Source organism: Aspergillus eucalypticola (assembly GCF_003184535.1).
Source record: "Aspergillus eucalypticola CBS 122712 chromosome Unknown BO83scaffold_4, whole genome shotgun sequence".
NCBI lineage: Eukaryota > Fungi > Ascomycota > Eurotiomycetes > Eurotiales > Aspergillaceae > Aspergillus > Aspergillus eucalypticola.
This window is the reverse complement of record NW_020290278.1, coordinates 152,075-178,077: the sequence shown is the minus strand read 5'-3', so window position 1 is coordinate 178,077 and position 26,003 is coordinate 152,075. Positions and strand designations below refer to the sequence as shown.

The following is a 26,003-nucleotide window of genomic DNA, read 5'->3' as shown; positions in this document are numbered from 1 at the left end:
AACAGACACAGGTAGTGTCACATATATCTCAGCGCCGGATAGTAGGGAGAGATTAAAAAGTATGGTGTGTCATTTGTCACGCTAGAGCCTTCTACATTTTGCAAGCCTTGTGGCAGGTCGCACTAGGAGTAGCCAAGATATACTTTAGTAGGCTGCAGAGATAATATCAGGGATATGTGGCGAGTATTTGGTACAAATGCCCCGAGTTCGCCATTATATTGAGGCTAGAGGTTAAGAGAGCATTGACTACTGCAATTAGGTGTACTTCAACAATCCCGACACCGACATTGGATTTATTAGTTCTCCCTTGAGAATTGACCGAATGACAGCATGCGATGGCGGAAAGAACCGGCAGGTACCCCACAGTCACGTGATAGGTAGCTACGATCACGTGGATCTTCCGGCGATCTCATTGTTTGCCGACAACAAACCGAAAACTACAGAGCTTCTCCTCAATCGCATTGCAAGAGGTACCCCAGTTGTGGTTCGAATCTTGGGTTTTAGTAATCTCTCGGTGCTCTTATCTGATTACCACATTTGCTCTACCAATTGGGTGCGATATACCTTAAACCATTTGCAGGTCCTAGCTTGATCCTTGCCCATCGCAACGTTTTCGCGACAGCCTAAACGGACCAAAATGAACGTCGAGTTCCAAGGCACCCTCTCCAACCTGGAGAACAAACTAAACGTGCTTATAAATAGCCTGACAACATCACCAACAGCTGCAGGCGCCCCCGCCGCCGCGATCGGTTTATTGGACGCAGACGACTCGTTGACCTCCGCCGTCGAGACCCTCCGACAACACCAGCAGAACTATGCCAAAATTCTACGGCTCCGTGAAGAAGCCCAGGAACTGGAAGAGAAAGTCAAAAGCATTGTACGTGAGGTGATGGCCTATGAGAAGGAAATCACAACGACCTGTGGAGACGAGTCTGATAGCGACCTGGACTCGGAGGACGATTACTTGGACTATGACTCGGATGAAAACATGCAGGGTGAAAAGCCAAGATCTACTGGGTTACGGGGAATTAAGGAGGTGGACTACAAGCTACTTCTCGACTTCGCGCGGCGGATCAGCAAATACAACCACCAAGCGGCTTCCGATGCTGCAGCGACTGCAGAGGCCAAATCGCGAGAGAGAATCCAAGAGAAGGGACCGGATACAGAAATGACGGGCACAAATGGCAACCAGGATACTGAGACAGCGGAACCGGTCGCATCTGTGACCAAAGACGCGACTAGTTGGCTTGACGAATCGGCAAAGATGACTCGCCAGGCTTATATGCTACCGTATCCAATGGAAGATCGCATTCGACTGGGACTGATGGCGCAAATACAACTTGCTGCTGCCGAGGGTCGCCCAGGCTTTGAACCAGAGAAGGAAGTTGAACGCTTAATACACGAGGCTGAGGGTGTAGGGATCGCTGATGCGATGCCGCAGGTCGACGTCGGCGAAGAAGCGCGTCATGCAGATGAGGCCGCAAAAGCTGCAGCGCATGCTGGATCTGCGGCAACAAGCGGATCTGGGATGGGAGCCGCACCAATGCCAAAACCTAAGGCTACATTGGATCTCGATCTGTACGACCCGGATGAAGATGACGAATGATGCGATAGTGTTTACTGTACAGATAATGCTACCTGAGATGGACCAGCCAACAGCAGGCCTGTTGCTTCTGGACCTTTAAACACAGAAAAAAAAATAAACCTGGCTCCAGATTCACATCTTGTGCACTGACGACTTTGCTGTCCATTTCCTAAAACGCTTTCCATAAAAATAAAAGGGAATCGCGAAAAGACACCACAAGACTGCGAGGGACATGTTCAACATTATCGGTTTCACGAAGCCGCTCTTTTCTACCCACGGTGTAATGAACTCACTAAAACCATAACCCCACACGTTTTTGTTGACTGTGATCGAGACGAATATCGAGCCAGCAACCGGCTTATAGCTGTCCACTGCGTAGGTGCTAGTGATAGCTGGGATGGCAGCAACCTGGATACCAGCCGCTGTGTACCCTATTATAACAATAGCCTGGTGGGCAGTTCTCATTAGCGCGCAGGGCCTCTCGACCACGGATGAACATGGAAACTCACCCTCCAGTCCCATTGATATTGATATCCAAATGCCACCACAAAATTTCCAATTATGGATACGATCACGTATGGTATGATCGCGGGCAATCTCATTTCTGACTCTCGAATGCCCCGATTCCTTTTTGTGGCTTTCATGGAAATCCAGTCCGAAAGAGGTCCATTGGTTGCCAGTCCAATGAATGCCCCAATCCAGATCGCAAAGTTGAAGAAGCCGATGGTCTGGCTGGAGAAGTTGTATGGAGGCTTGGAGAAGGCCTCGCTTTGGGTGAGGTTTAGGGTCAGAAAGACACTGGCAGACCAGGAAACATTAAAGGCAGCAAACTCAACGATGGGGAAGCAGAGAAGCTTCCACGGAACCCAGAAGCTGATCAGCAGATTTTTTAGATTGTGGCCTTCTAGCTGCCAGAGTTTGAACTGCTGCTTCGATGGATAGCCTCTACCAAGCCATGGATCTGTATCGCTTCTCTCTATCGAAGCATTTTCCTTATGTGCCGCTGCGGCGGTTTTCTCTGGTTCTGATCCGGTATCGGAGGAGTTCAACTCCTCCTGTGCGTGAGTGTGTTCACCGGGGTGGACTCGGTGCCATTTGGTCTCGGGAAAGAGAAAAACGACGAGAATGAGCACCAGCCCCAGTAGCGCGACGTTGAACCAGAAAAAGCTACGCCAGCCAACATGCTGAGCCATTGGACCGGCAATTATAGGTCCGACCTATACGACTAGTCAGCCAGGGAGTTTGACAGCTTACTTCGTATCTTACCATGAGCGAGCCGAAATAGAATGTGAAGTAGAGCGTGTTGAAGGAACCTCTTTCGTGCAGAAAGATGGTGTCTGCAATGATCTCCGGCTGAGATGTCTACCGCTGTCTGTCAGTCTGACCCATGCTTCGGCTTTGGGATACCAACCTCGGCAGGGCCAGCTCCGAATCCATTGAGGATGCAGGCTCCCATATAACTACCATAGGATGTTGCCATGGCCCTCCAGATATTACTGGCTAAACAGATGAGAGTGGAGAATATCAAGACGGGTCTCCGACCATATGCGCTCTGTAGTGGAATCCTTATTGTCGTCAGCACCTTCGACGTTTGTGAAGATGGTCTAGGGCTTACCAAAAGAAGTTACTGAACCCCAACACAAGAATACACAAGCCGGTGAACTTGACAACGGCGGCATAGTCCGCATCGAAAGCCTCCATCAACTGAGGAAACATTGGTGCCAGGGCCAAAGGTCCTAGACCCTGACTGAAGGAAACCGCAGTGGACAAGCAGATAACAGTTATCTTCCACGTTTTGCTCCAGTTCTGAGGCTTTCGGTTAGCGTTAAAGATCTAATATTGCTCCGACTGCAGTACCACTTACCAAAGGATCATGTGGGCTTTGCGATGGCTGCGGGACGAGAACACGATCTGATCGCGACGACGCTTTCACGAAGTGGTGCGATCCAACATCTGCCATGATCTCTGTCCCTGGATAGATCTCAGTATTGAGCTCCCGCTCAATCCTGGAAATTATTAACAGCGATCAGTTCCTCAAGGGATTCCACATACTGATGGAGAGCCTACGCACCATCCTTGTCAGTACACCTCATCGCAACCAACACCCAGAAGATCACTTACCGCTTCATCATAATTCATCTCCATATCGAGATTCAACACAATAAGTTCTTCTACTTCAAATCAGCGAGCTCTAAAAAGCCCTACAATGCCCCTCAAACCTCACAGCCATCACCCATTTATCTACCAAAAGTCCCTTGCATTACCACCTACGCCAACACTCAGACCCTTCCCGCCCAACGCGGAATTCCCCCGGGCCCCAACACCCCCCATAGCCGACCCAAGGAACCCCGGACAGGCGATACGAACCCAGAGCGGGGGTTTCCGAAAGGAACGCCCAGAATGATACTAGCTGCTATAGCCGATCTTCTGAGCATGGATCCTTCATTGGTTCTTATAGCGTCCGCCTGTTCTGTCACGGAGATGTCTGTGCTGGGGGAGGGGAGACCCACTTCCCCGGATTTCGTTCCTTTCTCCACTTTCATTGCCGTTCGAGATGGCGGGAATATGCCGCTGTGGGGTTTGATGGCTGGACGGGACTACGTCAATGAATGGATTCTAGGTTTAGTCTCTTGAGTGGTCATTGACGTTGTACAAAGTACTATGTGCGTGGTTATGCATGGCTAGGAACAGGGAATAGATAGGGTCAGGGAGATGTGAGGCAGGTTTTCGCCGGCAATTCTGGTTTTCTTCTGTAGGATGGTACAACCATACTAATACTATATTATGACTGGCTGCAAGTTTCACCCAATCATATACTTTATTCCTGAAGTTAGTGATTCAGCTTCGGCTCTTCCTAACTGCCGCATCGGCACTCAACTAACTGTATCCAGAATTCACAAATCAAAGAATATAACCCAAACACATCAACACTATTACCCACCCAACCCACTACAAATACATAAACCCAACCCCAAAACATCCCTCACAAGCACACAAAGTTACAAATATATCAACAATCTACCTCTCCTCCCACAACCCCTTCAACCTCTGAATCTCCGAATCCGTCTCCCATCCCAAATCCGCCCCAATCCCGCACAATAACTCCTCAACAACCTGCCTCTCCTCCTGCTTCTCTACACACTGTCCCGCAGCGAACAGCAAAGCCGGCATATAAATCCTTGCACAGCTCTGGGGCCTCGCCGCCGCTATCCCCACAATCTCCTTACATCTGTAATCGACCTCCTTCGTGACCTCCCTGTACCCCTGTAGTCGGTCGAACGCGGTGGTGGGACTTGTGATGACGTCCGCGGGACGATTCAGACAGAGAGCTAGCCGACCGAAGTGGTATTGTTGCATAGTTGATGCGCAGGATGGGAGGCTGTAGTAGACTTCTGGGCGGGGAGTGTGCAGCCGTAAACACGGGCGGAATGTTTCGGGCATGCGGTCGACCCAGGATTGAAACGAGACGGAGAGGTCGAGCCAGGTTGTCGAGGTGGAGGTGGAGGTGGAGGTGGATGTTGGGGGTGTGGTTGGGGTTGTTCTGGTTGGGGGTGATGGGTGGGTGATGAGTTGGTCTAGTTGGGAGGTTCGGAGGTGGGCGAGGAAGTTGGTCAACTTGGATAGGAGGTAGGTGAGGCTGTTGGAGGCGAAGTCTTCCGGGGTGAAGAAGGAGGTGCTGCTTGAGGGGTCTATTTCGCCAGTTTCGGTGAAGGTAAGCCCGGCTGCGCGCCAGAGCGGGAGGTTGGTTGGGTCGAGGTAGGTGGGGAGGCGGTTGAAGTAGGAGGCTAGGTAGTCTTGTCGAGCGAAGTTCCAGAACGAGGCGTTGATGCCGTGTGTGAATCTTATGGGGTCGGAGGAGTTGCTGTTGAGGTGGAGGAGGGATTCGAACAGGGAGTTGACGCCGGTCAGGTATCTGTGTTTGTATATAGGTTAGATATAGGGTGTGGTGGTGGTGTAGGGTAAAGGGTTGGGGCTGATTACAAATTCCATTCCTCTCCGGCTTTGCTTATGAGTTTATACATGGTGAGTATGGTTGCTGTGGCTAGCAAGGCCTCTGTTTTCCTCCAAAACGTGTCGTCTCTTGCGGAGGGAGGAGTAGTCTCTGCATGGCGGTGCAGCCAGGTTTTCACGATTTCGACGGGGCCTTCCAGGACAGCGGAACTGGACAGAGTCGCAAAGGATTCTGGCATGCTTGAGTTCATGCGCGCGATTGACATATAGTAGTAGTTTGCGGCCTTGAGATACCAGTCCACTTCTGGCGCGTTGGGGTACGTCTCCATGGCTGCTGGGCTAGTCAACATGCCAACGTTTTCCGGACATGTCGCGCCCTTCATCTGGCCCAGATGTATTGCGGCTAAGGCGCCGATCGAGTATCTCACGTATGGATAATCTATCGCTCGTATGGGAACGTATGTTGTAAAGAACCTTCTACTATCGGAGAGGTCCAGCCTAACAACGTGTTTATGTTAGAATGCAAACTGATTACAAGTGTTGGGCGTTACGAACCATGGAGCGATATGTTGGGAGTAATGGCGTATAAGAAAGGAGATCTCGTGCTCAGAGTCGGTCATTAACTCTGATACCACCTCATGAAAATCCTCCTTATCACTTTGGACGGATTGGCTGTCATGAGCTGGTGATTGATCATCAGCTGTTGCATGCTCTTCATGATAAGTCATGGGTGCAGCCCCGTGGGGATGAAGTCTATCGTCAAAAGGGTTACCATGAATGTGAGAGACTTGAGTGGCACTACTATGCATCTCCGACAATGGCTGTTCACGCGCTGCAGCAGCACGAGCGCTGGTGTTCGGGCTATGTGGAATTTCCGCTTGTAATTGATTTTGACGTCTTGATTCGGCTATAGGCGAAGCAAAAAAATTTTGACTAGCGTCGGCTGGCTGATCGGCTGCAGCTGTTGCAGCTACACGCGTGTGTATTGGATCATTAGCAGCATTGCTTCTGATTGCAGCTCCTCCAATATTTGACGGACTTTCTCGCGTCACCTAATCGGTGTGAGCAGCAGTTGACTACCGAGGTTTACGGGCGGACGCGAGAACGGGTGTTTTATACCCTCGTGTATTTACTCACTTTATCGGGACTATGTGAAGGATCCCGTCGGGGGTTATCCTGCTGATATGGCGCATATCGACGCCGAACAGAGGCACCCTGATCGATAAACTTGCGAGTTTGTACATATCCCGGGCATTCAACTCCAGCATTGGTGCAACGCTGGCAGCTGGGGCGTGTCTCATCACACTGAGATGGTCAGATTGATGCAGCAAGTAAATTGTAACATGCGATTCTAACCTTCAGATGACGCTTCTTACATCGCTCACATGCCTTGTTTGATGGAACTCCCGGCATGGTGTACGCTTGCTGTGGCGTCAAACAAGGAGTCAAGGCTGGTCTTGGGGGCAAAGCAGACAATACTACTCATCCTAATGAGGGGAGTAGCTCAAACAGACCTCGCAGTTCATACACTTATGTAAAATGCAATGTACAATCGAGATATCTAGTTCCAAATGGTTGAACGAGGGAGCTTTCGTCGTCGCCGAGCTTGGCACACCGGGATCGGGCCTGGGATTCGCTCGGAGAAATGTCGGCACCGCTATCCGAGCCGGTACTTCTGGCCGGCTGTAGCCGAAATGTCCCAACATTTGCCAGCATCCGTGACACTTCTTTCAGGACAATGCGGAAGATTAGTCGGATAAAAACCAATATACAATTGCTGTGTCTTACTTAGTCGCACTGGTTCAAAAAATGTCTGACCTTCCTACCTAATACACATCTTTAAGGTCTGTTCCTTCTCAATCTCTCTCTTCGAAAGGGTACCATTACTAGCGCCTTCGCTTTCCTTCAGTTAGTCGTTAGTTCCCCGACATTGCTACTCTGCTTATGTATACTACACTCATTGCTAGCCGGCAGGGCAGTGAAGAAGACGCAGTCCTGGGCTACCTCATTGGGCACGAACTCAGCCTGTAATTGCGATGCCGCATTTGCAGTTGTGCCATCACGGCATCTATCATGAGGCATATGCTCAACGTAATTGAAAGAAGCCCTACGTGTGGTGAAAGGATTCTATGGTCTGTTAACCAGAGGACCAATATAGTGTGACTCTCCAAAATCATTCCAACTGATAATTTTAAACATGGTCAGGCTACAGATACCAGATCCGAAGCCAACGTTGATACCAGGTATCATCTCCTCGCCACTAACCGACCGAAAGTGGTCATACCAGCTTCTAATATTGTCGAGTGGATTGTTCCGCAGTGCTTTGACCGTCAATTTGATTAGCGCAACTACAATATCCTTTAAGACTCTGTCGTAGTCCTATCAGCAAAGCTTAATGCCTTATAAAACGATAATAAAAGGCCTGTGAAATGCGAATATATTATTAGCTATACCTAACCCTGACACTAATTCCAAAATGGCTTACGGAACAGTTAGGGGATAGAAAGGATTACACATAACAAGTCAACTAATGCAGTGCCGCTTTAATAGAGACAATAACTTTGATCACGGGGCACAGCTGCTGTCCCCGCATCTGTCAATGCCCAAAACAAACAGGCGGGCGGGGAAAGCCACCAGAAACATAACAGTGCATTATCCTCCTGTCATCGATCACTGACTACTAAGCACTACAGACAGTAAAATGGGCCAGGGTAGGTTACAAAACAAAACCGCTATTGTGACCGGAGGAGGTTCAGGATTCGGGGAAGGAATCGTCCACAAATTCATTCTCGAGGGCGCTAATGTGATCATTGTTGATATCAATCCGCTAGGAGGACTACTAGTGCAGAGTAATGAGCCACCAGGACGCGCTATCTTCCTTCAAGGAGATGTATCGAGTGAGTCTGATTGGAAGATGGTGCGTGAAGTGGCACTTGAGAAGTTTGGGAAGATTGACATCGTGGTCAATAATGCTGGGATTGTTCATACAGTGCAGGTATTCGGAAGTTTTCGTTTCTCTTACTTCGTTTTTATGCCTGTGTTGGTTTTTATGACGTTTACTGATAGCATAACAGCCTTCTCTTGAGACATCCGAGGACATGCTGGACCGTATGTACAAAGTGAATGTTAAGAGTATCTATCACTCAGCCAAGACTATTGCTCCCAACTTTCAAGCCCAGGGTGGGGGTGTTTTTGTGAATATCTCAAGTATGAGCTCCATTCGCCCTCGGCCAAAGTACGCTTGGTACTCTGCTACGAAGGGGGGTGTGAGTGCGGTATGTCTGTTCATTCCTTACCACTTTTACGTGTGGAGAGAGTCTTACGATGAGCACAGGCGACCAAGAGCCTGGCTGCAGAATTTGCGAAGGATAACATTCGTCTCAACACTGTGTGTCCCGTTGCAGGCGAAACTGGAATGTAAGTATCGATTCCGATTCTCCGCTCTCATGATTACCTTGCATGGATGCTAATACATGGCCAGGATGCCTCTTATTCTTGGGGGTCAGGACACACCCGAGAATAGAAGCAATATTCTGTCTAGCATCCCGCTGGGGCGATTTGCCACTCCGGAAGATGTCGCCAATGCCACCACATTTCTGGCAAGTGATGAGGCTTCGTTCATCACGGGGGTTGAATTGCCGGTAGATGGGGGGAGATCATTGTAATTGCGATATTGAACTACGGACATTAAGGAACACTCAGTGGCTTTGTGATTATGTACTGGGGACCTCTGAAATAAGCCATCTGGCACCATTTATCATGTCCTGTGTAGCAGTCCTCGTTGTGGTCAGTTCCGGAAATATCCAGAACGCGTGGGGCATTCCCGGGTAGACAGCAACCCGCACTGGTATGCTAGACATGTAGTCAGCGCTAATTGAAGGCGCACATTTTAGAAGAGCTAATGTACCCCCTTTCTTCAAGTTTGTCCGCATAGGCTAGGGCCTCATCGCGGAGCGGGTCACGGCCACATATCATGATAATAGATGGCGGAGATCCACCAAGATCGCGGGACAATAGTGGAGATACCGTAGGATCTGCCCGGTCATAAGGCTGATACCACTCAATGAATTGCTTCATTGAGCACTGATCGAGGATTGGTGTATCAACGAAATGTTCCATACTTTTCAGCCCCATTCTCTGGTAATGCAGCTCACTAGAGCATAAGACTGGAGACCTAAGTAGCTGACCCCGGATATCGACTCCCAAAGTCGGGGATAGTTGGGACAGTACAGCAGCCTAGGTGAAAAAGTGTTCCATTCTATTAGTAGGGGCATCATCCAGTCAATTACCAGAAACCATTGAAGTTTCATACCAAGTTTGCCCCAGCACTAGTCCCCCCAACGTAAATCTTACTCTTATCAAATCCATGGGTCAGATTGTTTTGGCATACCTATTAAGAGAGATGCTATTAGCTATAGCTAGTACTGTGTGACTGAGAGGATGATAATATACCCAACGAAGTGCTGTGATCGCATCTTCAATAGCTGCTGGATGCGGATTCTCTGGTGCACTGCATGATCCCATCGTTCAATGGTTAGCGAAGCCTCTGAAACCAATGGGTCACTTACAGGCGATAGTCAACGCTGACCACATTTAGCATGGCTTGCACACATAGAACCCGACAGATATTGTCTTCTCCTTCCAGATCTCCCAAGGCCCAGCCCCCTCCATGGAAGCTTCACGTCCGATATAACACTATTAGACCGTTCCGAAGCATAAGATCTCACCAAATACGTACTAGATCATGACGGCCCCATTTGCTTCAGGAGACACTGGCTTGTATATTCTCAGTTTCAATCTCGACGGAGAGTATGTACTTAAGTCATCAACTTTAAGTCCTTCAACTATTGGCGTTCCATGTTTTTGTGCACGCAACTTGGCTTCGCGCATTGTTTCACGATATTGCTGTACTGGGCCAGTCAGATGAGGAACCTTGCTTCTGTTATTGCGATAAAACTGGCTTTGAAATCAGCTTCCCATTACTTTGCCAGTAGCTATTGGGGCAATTTGCAAGCATCTTACCTTTTCCCATTCCACATTCTCTTTGGCAAAGGCATCCCTTTGCGATATCCACCGGCCAGTGCTGGCACTGGACATCTGTTCTCGACTCATGGCGATCTACTAGCACTGGGCTAGCCTGGAGTATGTTTGAGATTGAGGATATCCTCCAAAAAGGCGACCGTCCACATTCTCTTGGTAGTGTAAGGACTGGAATGCATTCGCTTGTTCCCGCTTTTTAGAAGCTGTATATAATGTCATCATAATGATCATTGCATGATGCATGGCATTCTTTAACACGTTTTTGGCACCGGGATGCGGGCATGTGACCAGACATCCACAGCGACCACGTCCAGAAACTGCCCGTGAGAGCTACATATATCTCAATGTTCTTCTGCAATTTCACTCGCTAGATACCTTTCAGACTTATGTGAGGGAACTGACAAGCATATATTTCACTTCAACCAATCTTCTCGGATTTCAATGCTGGTACCCCCAAACGTGTCTCTAATGTTTTCGGCGTCTACAAGTATTCTTAACTATGTCAAAACCATGCCTTCCCTGAAGGTACAATGGACGCGACTTGACCCTCCTTTGATCCCCAGAAGGCTTACATACACACGTCATCGGCGTGGGAATTCCGGCTAGGGCTCTCCGCACATAGTCTTGTCAATTGGTATGAAAGGTTGAAGGGTCAGTGCTAGGCAACAGATGTGCCATAACTATGTAGTTCTTCTTCTGCTGCAGTTGTGATGAGACAGCGTGTGCCGATTCAATCCACGATTAGAATACTCCTCACTGCGGATGGAACATTATGACAGGGGATCGTCGGCTCTCCGCATTTCGGCTCTCGGATCATTTCATCCCTTGCAGGGACTGGCCAACACGCTGCTCCGATGGAGCGTTACACGCAGTAGCTGGCTACTGTTCCCGATGAGGAATCAGACCGTGTCAATCGCTGCAGCTAAAGCAATTCTGCCAGTATCAGTGGGGTGTCAAACGAAGCGTGATGCTATGATTGGCCTCGGCAGTATGATAATTTCCTCTCTTCTACCCCTCATACAGTCACGCTGCGCACAAGAGAGGGGTGGGCTTTTTTGGACCTCAAGTCGCGGGGAATTTGGGTTACAATGGAATGTCACTACGCGCGACGCTCCTGTCGTTAAATACCAGGCTTCATGGCCGGTTGCTCCGGATTCTGCAGCACCTGCAGGGTCAAAATCGAAGCTCTAGTCTTGCCAAAATGCTCTTGTCATTAAAGGCACACAAAGCACTACCAGCAATCTTTCTAGCTTGCGGTCTTGTGGCTGGGCAAGAGAGCAGTAACTTGACCTTCGATGTACTGGACTACGTTAATCCCCTGATAGGTACCTCCAATGGAGGTAAGAATATTCCTTTGAGATTATCAACTCGCCAGGCTAATACAGCTCTACAGGTCATTCATTTGCAGGGGCAACTCTACCCTTTGGTCAGAAGTCTCCACGTGCCGGAAAGTCTTCATGCCCTCTGACAGGTTTTAGGAATGGCAAAAGCGGTAGCAGATACAATTGGTGAAAACCAAGCCGGTTTCGCCTATGACACGACATACGTCTCGGGATTCTCCCACATGCATGACGATGGAACCGGTGGCGTGAGTCATCTCGCTCAATGGTATGCTGTTTCATGCTGACTGTTGTCCTTCAGTCACCATCTCTGGGCAATTTCCCCATTTTTGTGCACCCAGAATGTCCAAATGATGCACTCGACAAGTGTACATGGCAACAGGCCGATCGTGCGATTCCTTGGACGAAAGGCTCCCCAAAAGCGCGCCCTGGTTACTTTAGTATTACGCTTCAAAGTGGTGTATTTGCAGAGATGACTGTCACAAACCATTCAGCTTTGTATCGGTTCACCTTCGAAAACACGACCGAGTCGCTCAGTCCTGTGGTTCTCGTTGATCTCATGGATCTCCCACAGTCGCGCACTAATGGAACAGCATCAGTGAATCCATCAACGGGTCGCTTGACAGGAAATGGTACCTTCAGCCCCAGCTTTGGTATCGGAACTTACGATCTCCACTTTTGCGTAGATTTCAAAGGTGGTGTCGTTCGAGACACGGGTGTATGGTCCAACAATCGCGCCGGTCAAGGACAGACAACCGTATCACTCACATCTGATGGGAGCAACACCGCCGCGACCCTCTCTGCTGGCACATTTGCCCGATTCAATATGTCAACGGATGACCAAGCACTAATGGCAAGAGTAGGTGTGAGCTTCATCAGCGTAGAACAGGCCTGCTCCAACGCTGAAAAGGAGCAGCCGAATTTTGACTTCGCTGGAACAGTGAACGCGGCAGAGGACGCATGGAGGGACAAACTGAATGTCTTTAGTGTTAACCCGGGAAATGTCTCATCCGATCTACAGCAAGTATTCTGGAGCGGCATGTATCGTACAATGATAAGCCCGCAGGACTATACAGGAGAAAACCCACTCTGGCAGAGTGACGAGCCGTATTATGACAGCTATTACTGGTGAGTGGACCGCTTGGAGATTCCCACATCTTACTTACGACTAGATAGTATATGGGACTCCTTCCGCGGCGTTCATCAGCTTCTGACGCTAGCCGATCCGCTGTCTCAATCTCGAATGATGAGAAGCCTGGTGGACATCTACCGCCACGAAGGCTACCTACCAGACTGCCGAATGTCATTATGTAAGGGATATACGCAGGGAGGGTCAAATGCGGATGTTCTTCTCGCCGAAGCTCTCTTGAAGAATGTCAGCGATATTGATTGGGCTACTGCGTATGAAGCTGTTGTGAAAGATGCGGAGGTTGAGCCCGCGAACTGGAATGTCGAGGGTCGCGGTGGACTAACTAGCTGGAAAACACTCAACTATATTCCAACCGACGATTTCGATCCATATGGTGTTGGGCTGCATACACGCAGTATCTCCAGGACTGTCGAATATGCGTACGATGACTTTTGTATTGCACAGATGGCCCAGCGTCTGGGTCATCAGAGTGACTACGAAACGTACATGCTGCGTGCCAACAACTGGCAGAACATGTTCAAGGATGATCAAAAATCTTACCTGCAGGGGAAGGACACTAACTTCACAGGGTTCCTACAGCCTCGATACCCCAACGGGACTTGGGGCTATCAAGATCCCATCTTCTGCAGTCCCTTATTGAATTTCACATCTTGTTACTTGAGTGCGGATGGGCACGAGACTTATGAGGGAAGTTCTTGGCTCTATTCATTGTGAGTTTCATACAATTATTCCTATGTCTGCATAACTATTGAACTAATTTTCGAAGCTTTGTACCCCAAGACATGGCTGCATTAGTCACACGATTAGGCGGACCGCAGACCTTCACATCTCGCCTTTCTTATCTACATGACTCTGGTCTCCTTTACGTTGGTGACGAGCAGGCCTTCCTCACCGTATTCCAATTTCATTACTCCGGACGGCCCGCGCTATCGACTCAGCGTGCTCACTACTACATCCCCTCCCAATTCAACACCTCTGTCTCTGGTATTCCCGGCAACGACGATGGGGGAGCCATGGGCGCGTTCGCGGTCCTTAGCATGATGGGTCTGTTCCCAGTCCATGGTCAAGACGTGTACCTCATTAGCCCGCCGTTCTTTGAGGAGATCAGCATACAAAACAAGCAGACTGGAAAGCTCGCCACGATACGAAATGTCAACTTCGACCCTACGTATCAGTCGATCTATATCCAGAGCGCCAAACGGGACGGCCAAGCATGGACGAAGAATTGGATCAGCCATGACTTTTTCCTTAATGGAGGGACCCTCGAGCTTGAGCTAGGCCCTACTGAGAGTGACTGGGGAACTCGGGACGAGGATTTGCCCCCGAGCATGAGCAATTACTGATCGCTTAGATGCCTCTATTCCTCGTCCCTAGCTACCGTACGTGCCTTTGGGCTTTTTTGCAACCTTTTCTGGATCGGGCACACGGGTCATAATGTGGATATTGCCTGAATAGCTTATGATCTGGGTCTAGCCTAGTGTCATTTCGTGTGTTCCATCTACAATCCAGTAGCTATCACCGGTCATTTTCTTCCCGAAAACAGGTCCCACCGATATACCTCACCCAATAGCTGGACTCAGAGTAGATACTGATCCGGGGAGACAGGCTCATCAACGTGACCCAGAAGGCTGAAACTCCCTTGATGGCCTTCCCAAGAACCCCCCTCTCCTTAACTGACACGCCAGTCACCACAGCCACCACGCTCAGCGACACCACCGTAAGAGTCACATTGCGCATGGCGGGCCTCATCCGCGGCGCCGTTATCTTAGCCACCTGTTCCCTAAACGCAACCGGATCATTCCCTTTCGGAAATGGAGAATCCGGCACCTTCTCACCAAGAAGCTATACACATCCATTATTAGCAAGTCAACAAACGGCCCGAAACCAACCCTCACCCCAGAGCAAAGACGAGTAATACTTAGGAACACAACCAAAACCTCTCTGCATTAAACACCTTCACAAACCACGCCACCCAACTGTCTTCTATATCGCTCACCACCGTCTTCATTATGATTCTATGCCACGCTTCCAGATCGCTTCGAGTATTCAAAATCACTTTCGCCTCCGGATACGCCTCAATCAAACTCTGCCGCAAACATGGCAGGCACTGAGTCCAACACCGCATCGTGCTCGCCTAAGAGAGCGTCGAATTACGCCGCCCGCGTTATTTGGACGTCGCTGTCAACGGCGCCCGCGTATTTGTGTCGTGCTAGATGCGCCCATTCTTGGATGTAGCCACCGTTGGAATTGGAGACGAGCGTCCAGCCGTAGTACGGCCTGTAGTTGAGTCCTTCGAGAGCGTGGCTGAGACTTTCTGTTGCGGAGCGCGGGAGGCCTGCGCAGATGAGGCGGAGGGGGCGTATGCGTGTTCGGGGTGGGGGTTGGGGGTTGGGGGCTGGGGGTAGCTGTAGAGGGTGGATTTAAGATGTTCATTGTTATGGTGGTTTGGTTGGGGTGGGATGGTGTGGATGATGGGTGGGTTGGGGTCTGCTTTGTTTAGGAAATTAATGGTTAACTACGAAGGTAAGACAAGGCTGATAGAAGCTCGGTTTAACTCTTCTCTTATGGAGTCAGTTGGCATTTATTGTTATTGGGTTGGAGCTTAGCTCTTTAGGGTCTGGGTTGTAGCCTGTGACAGAGTGTTGTTTAGTGCTTACGGGGTTACCTAAGCTCATTTGGGTATGGGCAAAGAAGGCTGTCTTTTATTCTTGTCGACGAGGTCAAGATATGCGTTTCTCTTCCGACTTTATTGATTACTAACCTATCATGTTGACCGAAATAAACGGATTGAATATTGATTTCGTTGGATGGAGGTACATTTGCGCTGGCTCCAGCCCTCTTATGCTCCGTTCTGGAGCAAACATGTCTATCTCTATAGATTGAAGAGGAAGAAGACGAGAAAAAGGAGAATACACTTAAGTTAGTGTCTAGATATATGATAATAGATCCTAATTATATACTAAGTTACTAACTAAACTCAGAAATCAATATTATCATCTTTAAATACTTGAAACTCTATACAATAATTGATTAAAAGAAACCAAATTATTTCACTCCTTTCCGTGTAGGAAGCACTATTGAACAATACTAGTTTTAAACTTATTAGATATTATTTGTGTATTATCCTGTTGTGAAGATTTCCTACTACATTATAGTTTATAACTACTATACTGGTATATAACAGACCTGATAGTATATAATATAGTAATATACAGAGGAAATATGTAAGAATACTTTCTTATATATTTAACTAGTTCTGTTCTTTATACTTAGCATACTTATCTTTAAATAATTATATATTTGAAAGCTTAGTTACAGAATACTTAGCTGTAATTATTCATAAATAGCTATGTATAGTACTATTCAGCCTTACTTCTCTTCTCTTATTTATAACTAAGTTATCTCTCAGATAATTATCAGTTAAATATCTTCTTGACATAGATCAACAGTACATATACCAACAGGACTAAGCTAACTGGGACAGGGAAGCGATCCTAGGGTTTGATATAAATCTCCTATATTTTATGATTAGTTTCTTATCTAATTAGTAGGTTCCCTATCCTGACAAATAGATCCTATCACATATAGTTTGGTATCTGACTTTGAAATCTCTGACCTCCCTTCCCACGCCTGAGCATTTTGTTGTGGTGTGCAGAGTTGGTAACTGAGCAAAGAGCAGCCAGTCCAAGAAGAAAAAGGGGTCATGGCAAAACCGCATCATCCTTCTGCTCTAGAATCACGGTCAATATTCGAACAATTTAGATGCATAATTTATCTCATGGGGCTTGCTCTGTATGGTGTAACATGTCATGGATTTTATAGTAGACAAGATCCGTCATATACCATGTATATTTCAAATAAAGATAGCTGTGAAGTCCAATAAGTGAAGACGTATGATATAAAATCTCTGAAGACGTTTCGCTTACACCTCCCACAGTAAGAGTGATCGTAATGAGTTTCTAGTACTATTTGCTGTTTTCTTACTTAGAGATTACATGCAAGCAGAATGTGACTGACAGAGTTGAGGGGATCTCGGATTCGAAACCACGAATTCAAGCACAGGGTGGTGGGCTCGAATGATCGACATGCGTCATGTGGCGTACCTGAAGTTGATAGCGTTTGACACTAATCTTAATTTACCTTTATAAGGACAGAAACTGTGGGTCATTACCGCATGGGCTTTATTTGCCGAGCAAACATGCGGGTTGCCATTGGCCGCATCCGGATCCCCGCCTGTTATACGGGTCGGCATAGTATTGCTCACGGAAATCGAATCAGCCCTGGCAGTTCCTTCATCGATAATAAGCTCCGACATGGAGTCATCCCCGCACCTAAGGAATTTGAGGCGAGTGGGGCTTGAGCTGTTATTTTATGAAAATAATGTGCTGAACACGTCAGAGATGTCGGAATCCCTGGTCAGCAGGATCGGCGGAGAGAGATACTGTACATTTATTGTCGGTCTAGTGAACGTGGATAACCCTCCTCAACCTATTAATAGACCCCTTCATTGCAATAAACAAATCCCACTAAAACGAAAACCGATCACTACATTTACCTACCACACCCTCTTCGGCTACAACAATTATCCCACCCGCAGTAAGGATGCTGCTTAAAATGCACCACGCCATGCTCGCACGTAACCCCAGGCTTAAATGCGTGCAGTATGAGGTCCGGCGCCCCCCGCCGCAGCAGATGTAGCGCCGCTGTCTCACGTAGCGACGTGCAGCTGGGCTTATATGTCAGTGGTCTCTGCGGCGGGAGTGGAGGTGTGAAGAATCGGGGGGGAGCTCCCGGCGGCTGCCAGTGCATCATGGTGGAAGGCGTCGGACGCAGATCCGGGCGAAGTTGCGGAGCTGTGGCGTAGTTGTTAAAGTTGATGTTCGACCCGTACAAGCGTATCTTTGTATCGCTAGGTGCCGAGATGTCAAGTGAGGATTCGGAAGCGACGCGGTGGACTGAGTGCAGTTGGGGGTCGCCATGGTGGCCCTTGCCCTTGTCATCCAGGATGCTGATGGGGGACTTCCGTGGTCGGTATGGTGGAGGTAAGTCGGAGGGGATGATGTGTGGCTATGGATTTTTATCAGAAAATCAAGCATACTAAAAGGGAAGATTGGGCAACATGCGGTAAGTATTTCGCCAATTTTCGCCTGGGATGGATCCGGCGGCTTAATGGATGAGGGCCTTGGTGGTGAAATTGGATGTTGATCCGTTCCCGTGGGTGTCATTCCCATCGTACCTAGTCGACGGCCTGCCAGGCGATCCTGCTCTTGTCTGCCTCGTAAGTCCTCCCAGTATTCTATTGTTTCCGCTCTTGATGAGGTTGCGCTAGAAGTCGACTCTTCACGGATGAGGCCAAGGGCCACAAGGCGGGGGGTAGGGCTCTGGATGACATGTATTAGCAAGGCCGTCTACTCAAATAGATACTTGCGAGCACTTACTGCTTGGGGTTGCAGCCCAAGGAACAGATGGAGATCCAGCTCGGCCAAGTTTAGCAGGTGGCTGGCAATGTTGAAATTGTCCATAAACAAGCTCCAGGCAATTGATAGATCCCAGTCGTCATCAGAGGTCCATTGCGAAGTGCCTATTAGCTCACCAAACTTGAGGCAGGAGTCAAGGTGGGATACGCAGGTCTGAAGTGCCTTTCCTGCCTCCTCGGACTGTTCCTGTGGCATTGCTGTTGCTCTCTCAAAGAACTTGGATTGGATATTCTGTGTTTCAATATATTGTAGAGCGTGCTCAACATCTGGATGAATTCTCAGATGATCCTGACGCTTCAATTTCTCTCCGAAAATGTGGAGTCGAGAGAACAGTCGCTGACAGCAACGTACAAGGGTCTTTTGGCTCAACATCATAACTTCATTAGCTGATGTGGGTCGGAGATATGGAAGTAAAGTGGGTTTCCAGCTCTATCAACAGTAAAGGCAACGGACATCCCTGGCAGTCCTGTTGGAGTATGGGCTGGCCTTACTTTTTGGTGGGAACATTGCTGTCGGGGCTTGATCTGATGCATCGCAAGGTGGCGCAAGTCCAGGCGGTCCATAATGTAGCAATCATATTAACGTCATATTATACCAGCTGCGTCAAATGGCAGCTTGACATCGCTGGTACATGCTTTGTAATACGATCTTTAATCTTCGGTAAAGACAGTTTCAAATACGAGCAACAATATAATTAGTGGGAGACATATAAAATGGATGACGCTAGAAGGCCTGTTGATATATATTAACGCCACTATGCTATATATTGTCGAATTTGACCTCTGCCATCTGTACAGGAACTCATGTGACCAATCGCCAGGTGATGTCTGCAAATAAGGAGAGACTGAAGATCCTCGCCCTTGGTAATTCCCCGACTAAAAATATGATTGCGGTGCTCGCTAACAAACTATCAGATGGCGGCGGTGTCAAGGGCCTATCATCATTGCTTATCCTAGAGAGAATCATGGCAAGGGTTGGTGCGAAGATGAAAAGGCCTGACTTGCAACCATATCAGTACTTCGACATCATTGGCGGAACGAGCACTGGAGGGTCAGTTTTACTGCGCATCGTGCCATTCCAATCATTTTATTATAAGCTGAAAATCTTCAGGCTAACTCTACCAGAATTATTGCCCTTATGTTAGGCCGTATGAGGATGACTGTCGAAAGCTGCATCGCCGAGTATCAGAAGCTTGGGAAGATTGTCTTCGGGGAGCCCCGGGGCCTCTTTTACGAAAACATGTTTGATGCGAAAGTCCTTGAAGAGCAGACAAAGAAAGTGGTGAAGAAGTATCTTGGGGATGAGAATGATCCTCTACTTGATCCTCTTGGAGATGATGCGTGCAAGACGTAAGTTCCAGAACATCGCAATCGTCCGTGCCACTACATATCAAGTACTGCGTTGCTCACACGCTAGCTGCAGCGTCGTCTACACCCTCCCGTACAGAGGTGCAACGCCTGAGGAGCCAGAGGCCTTGCGGACCTACATTAACGTCAATATCAACCCTAGGCCCAAACCCTGGACTATCTGGGAAGCGGTGCGCGCCACCTCAGCCGCTACAACCATCTTCGAGCCCTTCATACACGGCCAGTCTGGCAGCGAGATCCGGTATATCGACGCTGGGTTGGGCTTCAACAATCCTGCCGATCTCGTGCTTGAGGAGGCTACGTCGCTGTGGACCGACAATGGCTACCTCGATCCAGAACGCGACATTGGATGCTTTCTGACCATCGGCACGGGCATCAGTAGCGTCACACGTATGGACAAGAAGACCATCACAGACGCCATCACTGCCAAGGTTAGAAAGCCAGTGCAGGCTATAGAGGTGTTAATGAAAATTGCAACTGGTACAGGGCCTATACATAGGAACGTGGCACGGCGCTTCAACCCTACCAGCAATGTGTACCAGCGTTTCGATGTGGATCAGGGCATTCAGGCCTTCAATCTCTTTGATCACGAGAGACGCGAGGACATTGAGGTCGACACGAATGCGTATTTAGGAAAACATTCTATAGGTGTGCAGTTGTCGCAGGCTGTAGAGAAGATGAAGGTTCTCGGTCTTCGAACACCCGAGTTGATGGGGGATCGGAAGGAAGGGGGTGAAATTTATTCGGTGGGGGAAAATGGAGATGTCGACGACCAGAAGCTCAAGGACCGATTTGAAGCACTGAGGATGTAGGTTATCTGAGGGCATAGCATAACATCTTATTGCTTAGCTGAAGGTACGTAATTAGATCCAAACTGGATTTCCAACGTCATGCAAAGCACTGGGAGTCAAAGATTTCTGTGAATCAAGACCGAGGTAGTCAATATTATTATCTCCTATACAAAGGTGGGTCCGTCCGTCACCATTCCTGGTCGCATTCCTGCTGACACTGCAGAAATCGGCCATGTCCCATACCTATGGAACGCTTTTGTTCAGGCAGATCTGCTCGACAAACGCTACAGAGGCATCCTCGCCAGACGACTTCCCCAAGCTGATGAGTGGCAACTCTGCTTGCGCGGAAACCTTGCGCGAATAGCCTACGGCGTCGGACAGGAGGATCTTAAAACGACTGTCACCCGGCTAACTCTAGCTTACGAGGGACTGAGGGATACCTTCCGAATATACCGTCAGCTCTTCCACACCGCCCAGCAAGTGTTTGGTGAGACGAGTGTAACATACTGTTGGGCTGCGAAACGATTGGGAGCTTTGCTAGAGCTCTGGGGGTGTCAGAGTGAGGCTTTGGACTTGTACATTGAGGCACGGGCTGGCAAGTTGAGGTGGTTTACAACGGATCACTGGTCTACTAAGTGGCTAGAGAACAAGATCGCCGCACTAAGACACGCGCTTGTCGCACGCCAGAAGCCTGACTAAAGGGAGACATGCGCGCTGAGTGAGCTTTGGGTAAGTAGCGAGTTCGTCCTGGCGGTTCTTTGGGTAGACATAGGTGTATCCAGCCAGTCTTTGGCCCTATACCAGAAGTGTATTGACATTGCGGTGCAATAATATGAGGATATGAAAATCTCAAGTATTCTAACTAGTCAGATCTCTGAAAAGGAGTAGTACAATACTATTAGAGTGCCTCCTTGGGACCCGAGCACGACCACCTACCTGAGCACCCCAAAACCACGCATTTTGACTAATCTAACCTTACTACCAGTACTACTAATACTACTAAGGCTACTAATACTACCATAATTTCTAAGCAATATCTAATATTCACAATAAACAGAATACTCTAGCTCAGGAGTCAGGATTGATTATCTTTGTAGACTCTTAATCCGCAGATGAAGTAGTAATACTAATAAATAATTTCTTCATCAATCAATAAAAAAGTTTCTCTTCTGACTCCACGTGAAGCTGCAAATATCATATGTAAATATTAATATAAACAATATGGTAATAAATTAAAATGATGCTGAAGTCCTTGAGATTCCATAGGGTTGTTAAGAAACAACGTACGATACAGATATAGAAGGATAGGCTATCACTACAATCAAATGGGATTGAATAACTATGTAGTCTTTATCCAAATAGTAGATATGAATATAGAGGTATAACAATTGAAGCATCGTAATTCACGACCTTCATTGCCTCCAAGGCACCATTTTACCAGGGTATATTAACTATCTCGTATTCCCTACCTGCCTGGTTCTTCTAATATAAATACAATCAACTTTTCCCGGGGAAACTTAGTCTAGAATGTATTTTAGTCTTTCAATTTATACTATATTCGAAATCTGTCCTAGTGGGACGGAGACTACTTATACATATTCCCAACCTAGTAGTAAAACGAGGTCTAGTTCAGTAATATGTACAACTGCCAAGCAAGGACACATCCGTCATCGACCACATGGAAGTGGAGGAGGTGGTATCGTCAAACTACTGAGTACCGCCCTTGAGCGACCCGGGAGGAGGCCTGCCGTGTAGTAGTGCTCTGCCGACTATAGAAATCGGGGCCGGAGGCCGACTAGGCTTCCCAACAGAGAGGAGACCCTTATCATTCCGACGAAGGTTATCGCGCGAAGTCGCAGCTTCGGAGGTGTGGATGATTGAAAACAACTACCTTATAGGGGACATGGTGACCCCAAAGCTATACAACACCATAGTGTTATTACTTTACACGTGGAAGCATATCTTAGACCACCTACGAATACGAGGCATGTTATATGAAATTAGGAGGGGAACCGGCCACTTAGGCCGCACTAGCCGACCCGATATAACAATGAAACTCGACTGCATGTTCCGCCGGGTGATGTACTCATCACATCATGCTTGCACGGACTTTCCACTGATGAGCCTGAAAGTGGCACCTATTAGCTATTTAGAGCAGACTGAGTGACAAATTCTCGTGACGTGTCTTTAAACCGACTCCTTTACTTGATTATAGAATCTTGCCCAAAGGACTATCTCCTCGTTTGTCTTTCGCGAGGATTACTGTACAACAAATCCGCGAAAATGCCCTCCAGTACTACCAGGAACCGTGTTGTACTAGAGGGGCTGTTCAACACCATACTAGAATGGCGAAACATGTGCCTGAGGATGGCCATGTCAATATTCGCAGCCTGAAAGATGTCGAACATGTGGTTCGATTTGATTTCGAAAATTTAGACAATGCAGAGGCTAACCTGGCAATGGTTCCTCCTATCTTGTTTAAGCCAATGGATTTGGCGGATTTGGAGAAACATCCAGTCGATCTGAAGCTGGCACGAGAATTCGTTGATATCGATCAGGACGATAGCAATAGGGACTTCCCAATTGAACAGATAGATCGTGTACGTCAAGTCTCTACTTTTATCGAAGACCGCACTACTCGCGAGGCCCGGTCTCAGCAGAACCTCAGTTTTGTCCGGTAAGTCTCTTTTTACCTACCGAGTGACAAAGAACCTTTCCTAACATCATTGCGTATCAGAGCACCAGGAAGCACGTTTTGGCTTGAGGCCATTTTGGCCTATAACTATAGCAACAATGGTTGGTGGAAGACCAAGTGTCTGGTAGAGCCACTCCCCAAAGATGGCAAATCATATCCACACCTAGCCTTTCACCTTCTTGATGAGAAGGAAGCTCGGGAAGACGCCATTCTGTACTCAGAGCTGTGCGCGATTGTCGAGGCGATGAAAGGCCGTGCGAATCAACGACTGGTGGATTCTGAAAGCGTCCGGGAGGACCTTGACGAGTGTGACGGTAGAGGCAAAGAAGTCCACCCATATCTCTTTGGCAATGAAGAGCATTTTCCTGTGCTTATGGTGTCATGCGTCCTACCTCAACATGCTAGACTCTTCATGGCATGTATGAGCCAGCGGAAGCTAGTAATCCGACAATCCAAGCTGTACAGCTTTGAATGGAAGGACGAGGCACCGGTGGACTTGTTTGCTCGCGTGTATTCAAGCAAGCCTTTGGTACCACGGATCTAGGACTTGCAGGCAATATTGAGGATTGATACCTAATTGAGCATTCATCAGTACTGAAACAAGACAGCGCCGGGTTCCGTGAAAAATAATCCCTGTTGGGGCATATCTCTCCATCTGCTCTCTATATACATGCCTTTATATTATTCATGGTCTAATACTAGACTCTTACTTGATAAATTCATAACCGACGTGAATGCCTTCGAAAGGGATCTCGCAGCTGTATGTTTTAGTGTCTTGACATTAGCCGAATCTGCCATTTTGACATTTTTCGTTCTATTAGCTTCAATAAGTAGCTTCGTAGTGAGTAGAGTCCCATTTCGCGATTGGATCCAGTAAGTATCATCGAAATATCTAACAACATGGAACGTTTTATCTTGTTTACGCGCATCATAGTTAGGAGTGCACTTCCAAGACTAAGAGTATATAATCATGTTGTAGGAGATAGAGGCTAATACTGAAAAATGCTTTCTACGCATCAGCTGCATTGGTTGGGGAGCCCAGCCAAGTCAGCCGAGAGAATTGGTACAGAATCCGCGGCAGGCACGGATCGTCAGTCCGGTAGTACTCGGGATTTCCGATTGCATTCCGATGTTGCCATGACTTAGGCCGCGGTTTACGCTGCTTTGAGGACGCTCAACGGTTCTCAGAACGTCTATGCCACTGGTTCTGGGCAAACTGCCTCAAAGCTCCAGCAGCTCAACCTCACTCCGCGCGTCGCAGTTCATACGAATGGCACCTGGTACCCAGTTCTTCGGACGGATAATAGCACTGATTACCTATTTATCCTCTCGAGAGACTCGGATTCTCGAGGCCACCTCACTGTTAGCTCGACTAAGACACCCTACCTTCTGGATAGCTAGACTGGCAAGCGGAGACCATTACTCCATTATCAGAGACGCGGGAACACTACAGAAATCCCTCTTCATGTTGCTGCTAATCAAACGGTCGCTTTTGCCTTTAGCAACGAATTGTGGTCTGAAATCGAGACCCCGTATCTTCATGCCTTACGCGTCCCTTCAAACGTCCTTGATTATAATTATAGCACCTCCTGTGGTCTCCTGCTCCACACATCCACCGATCACTGCAATGACTGCAATTTTCAGCTCAGCAACGGAACTTCCTATTACCTCTCCCTTGATTCTACCTCTCTTACTTCTAACTTACGTAACTGAACGCTCATCACTGAACACTGGGAAGCCCCCAACAACATATCAGACGCCGCCATCCAAGCCGTGAGAGCGGAACACAACTCACCATCTCGACACTCTAGTCTTCTGGCTAGATATCCCAGGCCTTAAAAACGCTTCTGGTCTAGGCTACTACTCGTCTTTCTTCTCCTGGCCTCCGAGCTCTGCTTACAATGTTGATGGCGCATACCTCACCTTCCCCAACATTGCCCAAGGCATCAAGGTGACCGTAAATGGTCATGACGTGGAACCTCTGGATTTTACCAACCCTAGAGTTGACATTGGCCCATACATCACCAGCGATTCCAATGAAGTGACTGCCATGATTTCCACGCTGATGTGGAATCATATTCGGAGTATTTACGATGAAATCGAGATATCTGAGATCGCGCCTCTACTGAGTGACCTGTTGCCCGATCGGATGGGTAATGGCTTGATCGGGGAAGTGAAGATCATTCCTTATGTCACTACTCAATATATGATCTGATCAATTAGACAGGATAGCTTCTACCTTACTTTGCATGAGGCCAAATCTTATATCAGTTTAGTCTCATTGTCCCAGCCTTCTGTCCGGGTGATTCTGTCATTTAGCGTCATTGATTTTGCCTCACACATACTATTTTGTGACTTAGAGGGGGCATGTATCAGGGCGTGAGCCTCCGTAGAATGAAGTGGCAGTGAATGGGCGTTGGGGTCACCTGATATTCACTTATCACCCGATTGGGGAGGCAGAAGCGCCGGGCGTTTAGATCCCCTCCTTCCTCCTCTTCTACCCCCTTCACTTTTCTCTTATCATTCTCCTCGCACTTCACATATACTCTGTCTTCCATCATTTCTTTATCCCTTTACTTCACGCCGTCACTCTTCTGTTTCTTGTAT

The 26,003-nt window shown here is 48.1% G+C and overlaps 11 protein-coding genes across 11 annotated transcripts; 6 read left to right on the top strand and 5 right to left on the bottom strand.

Annotated features, from left to right (window-relative positions):
- Positions 1 to 443: 443 nt before the first annotated feature.
- Positions 444 to 1,827, top strand: BO83DRAFT_168649 (uncharacterized protein). Its single transcript, XM_025526369.1, has one exon. The coding sequence runs from the start codon at positions 638 to 640 to the stop codon at positions 1,604 to 1,606; it is 969 nt and encodes a 322-aa protein (XP_025391452.1). The 5' UTR covers positions 444 to 637; the 3' UTR covers positions 1,607 to 1,827.
- Positions 1,718 to 3,730, bottom strand: BO83DRAFT_423667 (putative MFS transporter; the record flags this gene model as incomplete). The annotated part of the gene is made up of 8 exons (XM_025535115.1): positions 1,718 to 2,032; positions 2,095 to 2,802; positions 2,852 to 2,947; positions 2,997 to 3,150; positions 3,201 to 3,391; positions 3,450 to 3,591; positions 3,638 to 3,648; positions 3,707 to 3,730. 8 exons carry the CDS (start codon positions 3,728 to 3,730, stop codon positions 1,718 to 1,720), a joined length of 1,641 nt encoding a protein of 546 aa, XP_025391451.1.
- A 697-nt stretch (positions 3,731 to 4,427) lies between these two features.
- BO83DRAFT_414329 (Zn(II)2Cys6 transcription factor) lies at positions 4,428 to 7,093 on the bottom strand. Its single transcript, XM_025534556.1, has 5 exons — positions 6,893 to 7,093; positions 6,674 to 6,841; positions 6,092 to 6,588; positions 5,567 to 6,034; positions 4,428 to 5,498 (listed from the first exon to the last, which is right to left on the bottom strand). The coding sequence occupies exons 1-5, from the start codon at positions 6,947 to 6,949 to the stop codon at positions 4,604 to 4,606; spliced, it is 2,085 nt and encodes a 694-aa protein (XP_025391450.1). The 5' UTR covers positions 6,950 to 7,093; the 3' UTR covers positions 4,428 to 4,603.
- Positions 7,094 to 7,995: 902 nt separating this feature from the next.
- On the top strand, positions 7,996 to 9,225 carry BO83DRAFT_168607 (3-ketoacyl-reductase). Its single transcript, XM_025526368.1, has 4 exons — positions 7,996 to 8,531; positions 8,611 to 8,811; positions 8,871 to 8,953; positions 9,018 to 9,225. The coding sequence occupies exons 1-4, from the start codon at positions 8,238 to 8,240 to the stop codon at positions 9,199 to 9,201; spliced, it is 762 nt and encodes a 253-aa protein (XP_025391449.1). The 5' UTR covers positions 7,996 to 8,237; the 3' UTR covers positions 9,202 to 9,225.
- Positions 9,226 to 9,406: 181 nt separating this feature from the next.
- BO83DRAFT_457370 (alpha/beta hydrolase) lies at positions 9,407 to 10,648 on the bottom strand (the record flags this gene model as incomplete). The annotated part of the gene is made up of 6 exons (XM_025537099.1): positions 9,407 to 9,772; positions 9,849 to 9,926; positions 9,989 to 10,046; positions 10,105 to 10,212; positions 10,275 to 10,441; positions 10,559 to 10,648. The coding sequence occupies 6 exons, from the start codon at positions 10,646 to 10,648 to the stop codon at positions 9,407 to 9,409; spliced, it is 867 nt and encodes a 288-aa protein (XP_025391448.1).
- A 1,129-nt stretch (positions 10,649 to 11,777) lies between these two features.
- On the top strand, positions 11,778 to 14,519 carry BO83DRAFT_353983 (glycoside hydrolase family 92 protein; the record flags this gene model as incomplete). The annotated part of the gene is made up of 6 exons (XM_025529078.1): positions 11,778 to 11,916; positions 11,970 to 12,002; positions 12,055 to 12,164; positions 12,218 to 13,044; positions 13,093 to 13,776; positions 13,833 to 14,519. 6 exons carry the CDS (start codon positions 11,778 to 11,780, stop codon positions 14,407 to 14,409), a joined length of 2,370 nt encoding a protein of 789 aa, XP_025391447.1. The 3' UTR covers positions 14,410 to 14,519.
- Positions 14,520 to 15,275: 756 nt separating this feature from the next.
- On the bottom strand, positions 15,276 to 15,741 carry BO83DRAFT_385449 (uncharacterized protein; the record flags this gene model as incomplete). The annotated part of the gene is made up of 2 exons (XM_025532619.1): positions 15,276 to 15,581; positions 15,724 to 15,741. The coding sequence occupies 2 exons, from the start codon at positions 15,739 to 15,741 to the stop codon at positions 15,276 to 15,278; spliced, it is 324 nt and encodes a 107-aa protein (XP_025391446.1).
- A 2,057-nt stretch (positions 15,742 to 17,798) lies between these two features.
- Positions 17,799 to 18,738, bottom strand: BO83DRAFT_395918 (uncharacterized protein; the record flags this gene model as incomplete). The annotated part of the gene is made up of 5 exons (XM_025533109.1): positions 17,799 to 17,919; positions 17,958 to 18,133; positions 18,165 to 18,247; positions 18,303 to 18,447; positions 18,505 to 18,738. 5 exons carry the CDS (start codon positions 18,736 to 18,738, stop codon positions 17,799 to 17,801), a joined length of 759 nt encoding a protein of 252 aa, XP_025391445.1.
- A 628-nt stretch (positions 18,739 to 19,366) lies between these two features.
- Positions 19,367 to 21,400, top strand: BO83DRAFT_305334 (FabD/lysophospholipase-like protein; the record flags this gene model as incomplete). The annotated part of the gene is made up of 6 exons (XM_025527259.1): positions 19,367 to 19,406; positions 19,458 to 19,593; positions 19,668 to 19,892; positions 19,960 to 20,718; positions 20,778 to 20,875; positions 20,925 to 21,400. The coding sequence occupies 6 exons, from the start codon at positions 19,367 to 19,369 to the stop codon at positions 21,398 to 21,400; spliced, it is 1,734 nt and encodes a 577-aa protein (XP_025391444.1).
- A 1,646-nt stretch (positions 21,401 to 23,046) lies between these two features.
- On the top strand, positions 23,047 to 23,940 carry BO83DRAFT_305229 (uncharacterized protein; the record flags this gene model as incomplete). The annotated part of the gene is made up of 2 exons (XM_025527257.1): positions 23,047 to 23,378; positions 23,439 to 23,940. The coding sequence occupies 2 exons, from the start codon at positions 23,047 to 23,049 to the stop codon at positions 23,938 to 23,940; spliced, it is 834 nt and encodes a 277-aa protein (XP_025391443.1).
- A 356-nt stretch (positions 23,941 to 24,296) lies between these two features.
- Positions 24,297 to 25,611, top strand: BO83DRAFT_395915 (uncharacterized protein; the record flags this gene model as incomplete). Its single annotated transcript, XM_025533108.1, has 4 exons — positions 24,297 to 24,356; positions 24,543 to 24,758; positions 24,798 to 25,101; positions 25,175 to 25,611. 4 exons carry the CDS (start codon positions 24,297 to 24,299, stop codon positions 25,609 to 25,611), a joined length of 1,017 nt encoding a protein of 338 aa, XP_025391442.1.
- Between the last annotated feature and the right edge of the window lie 392 nt (positions 25,612 to 26,003).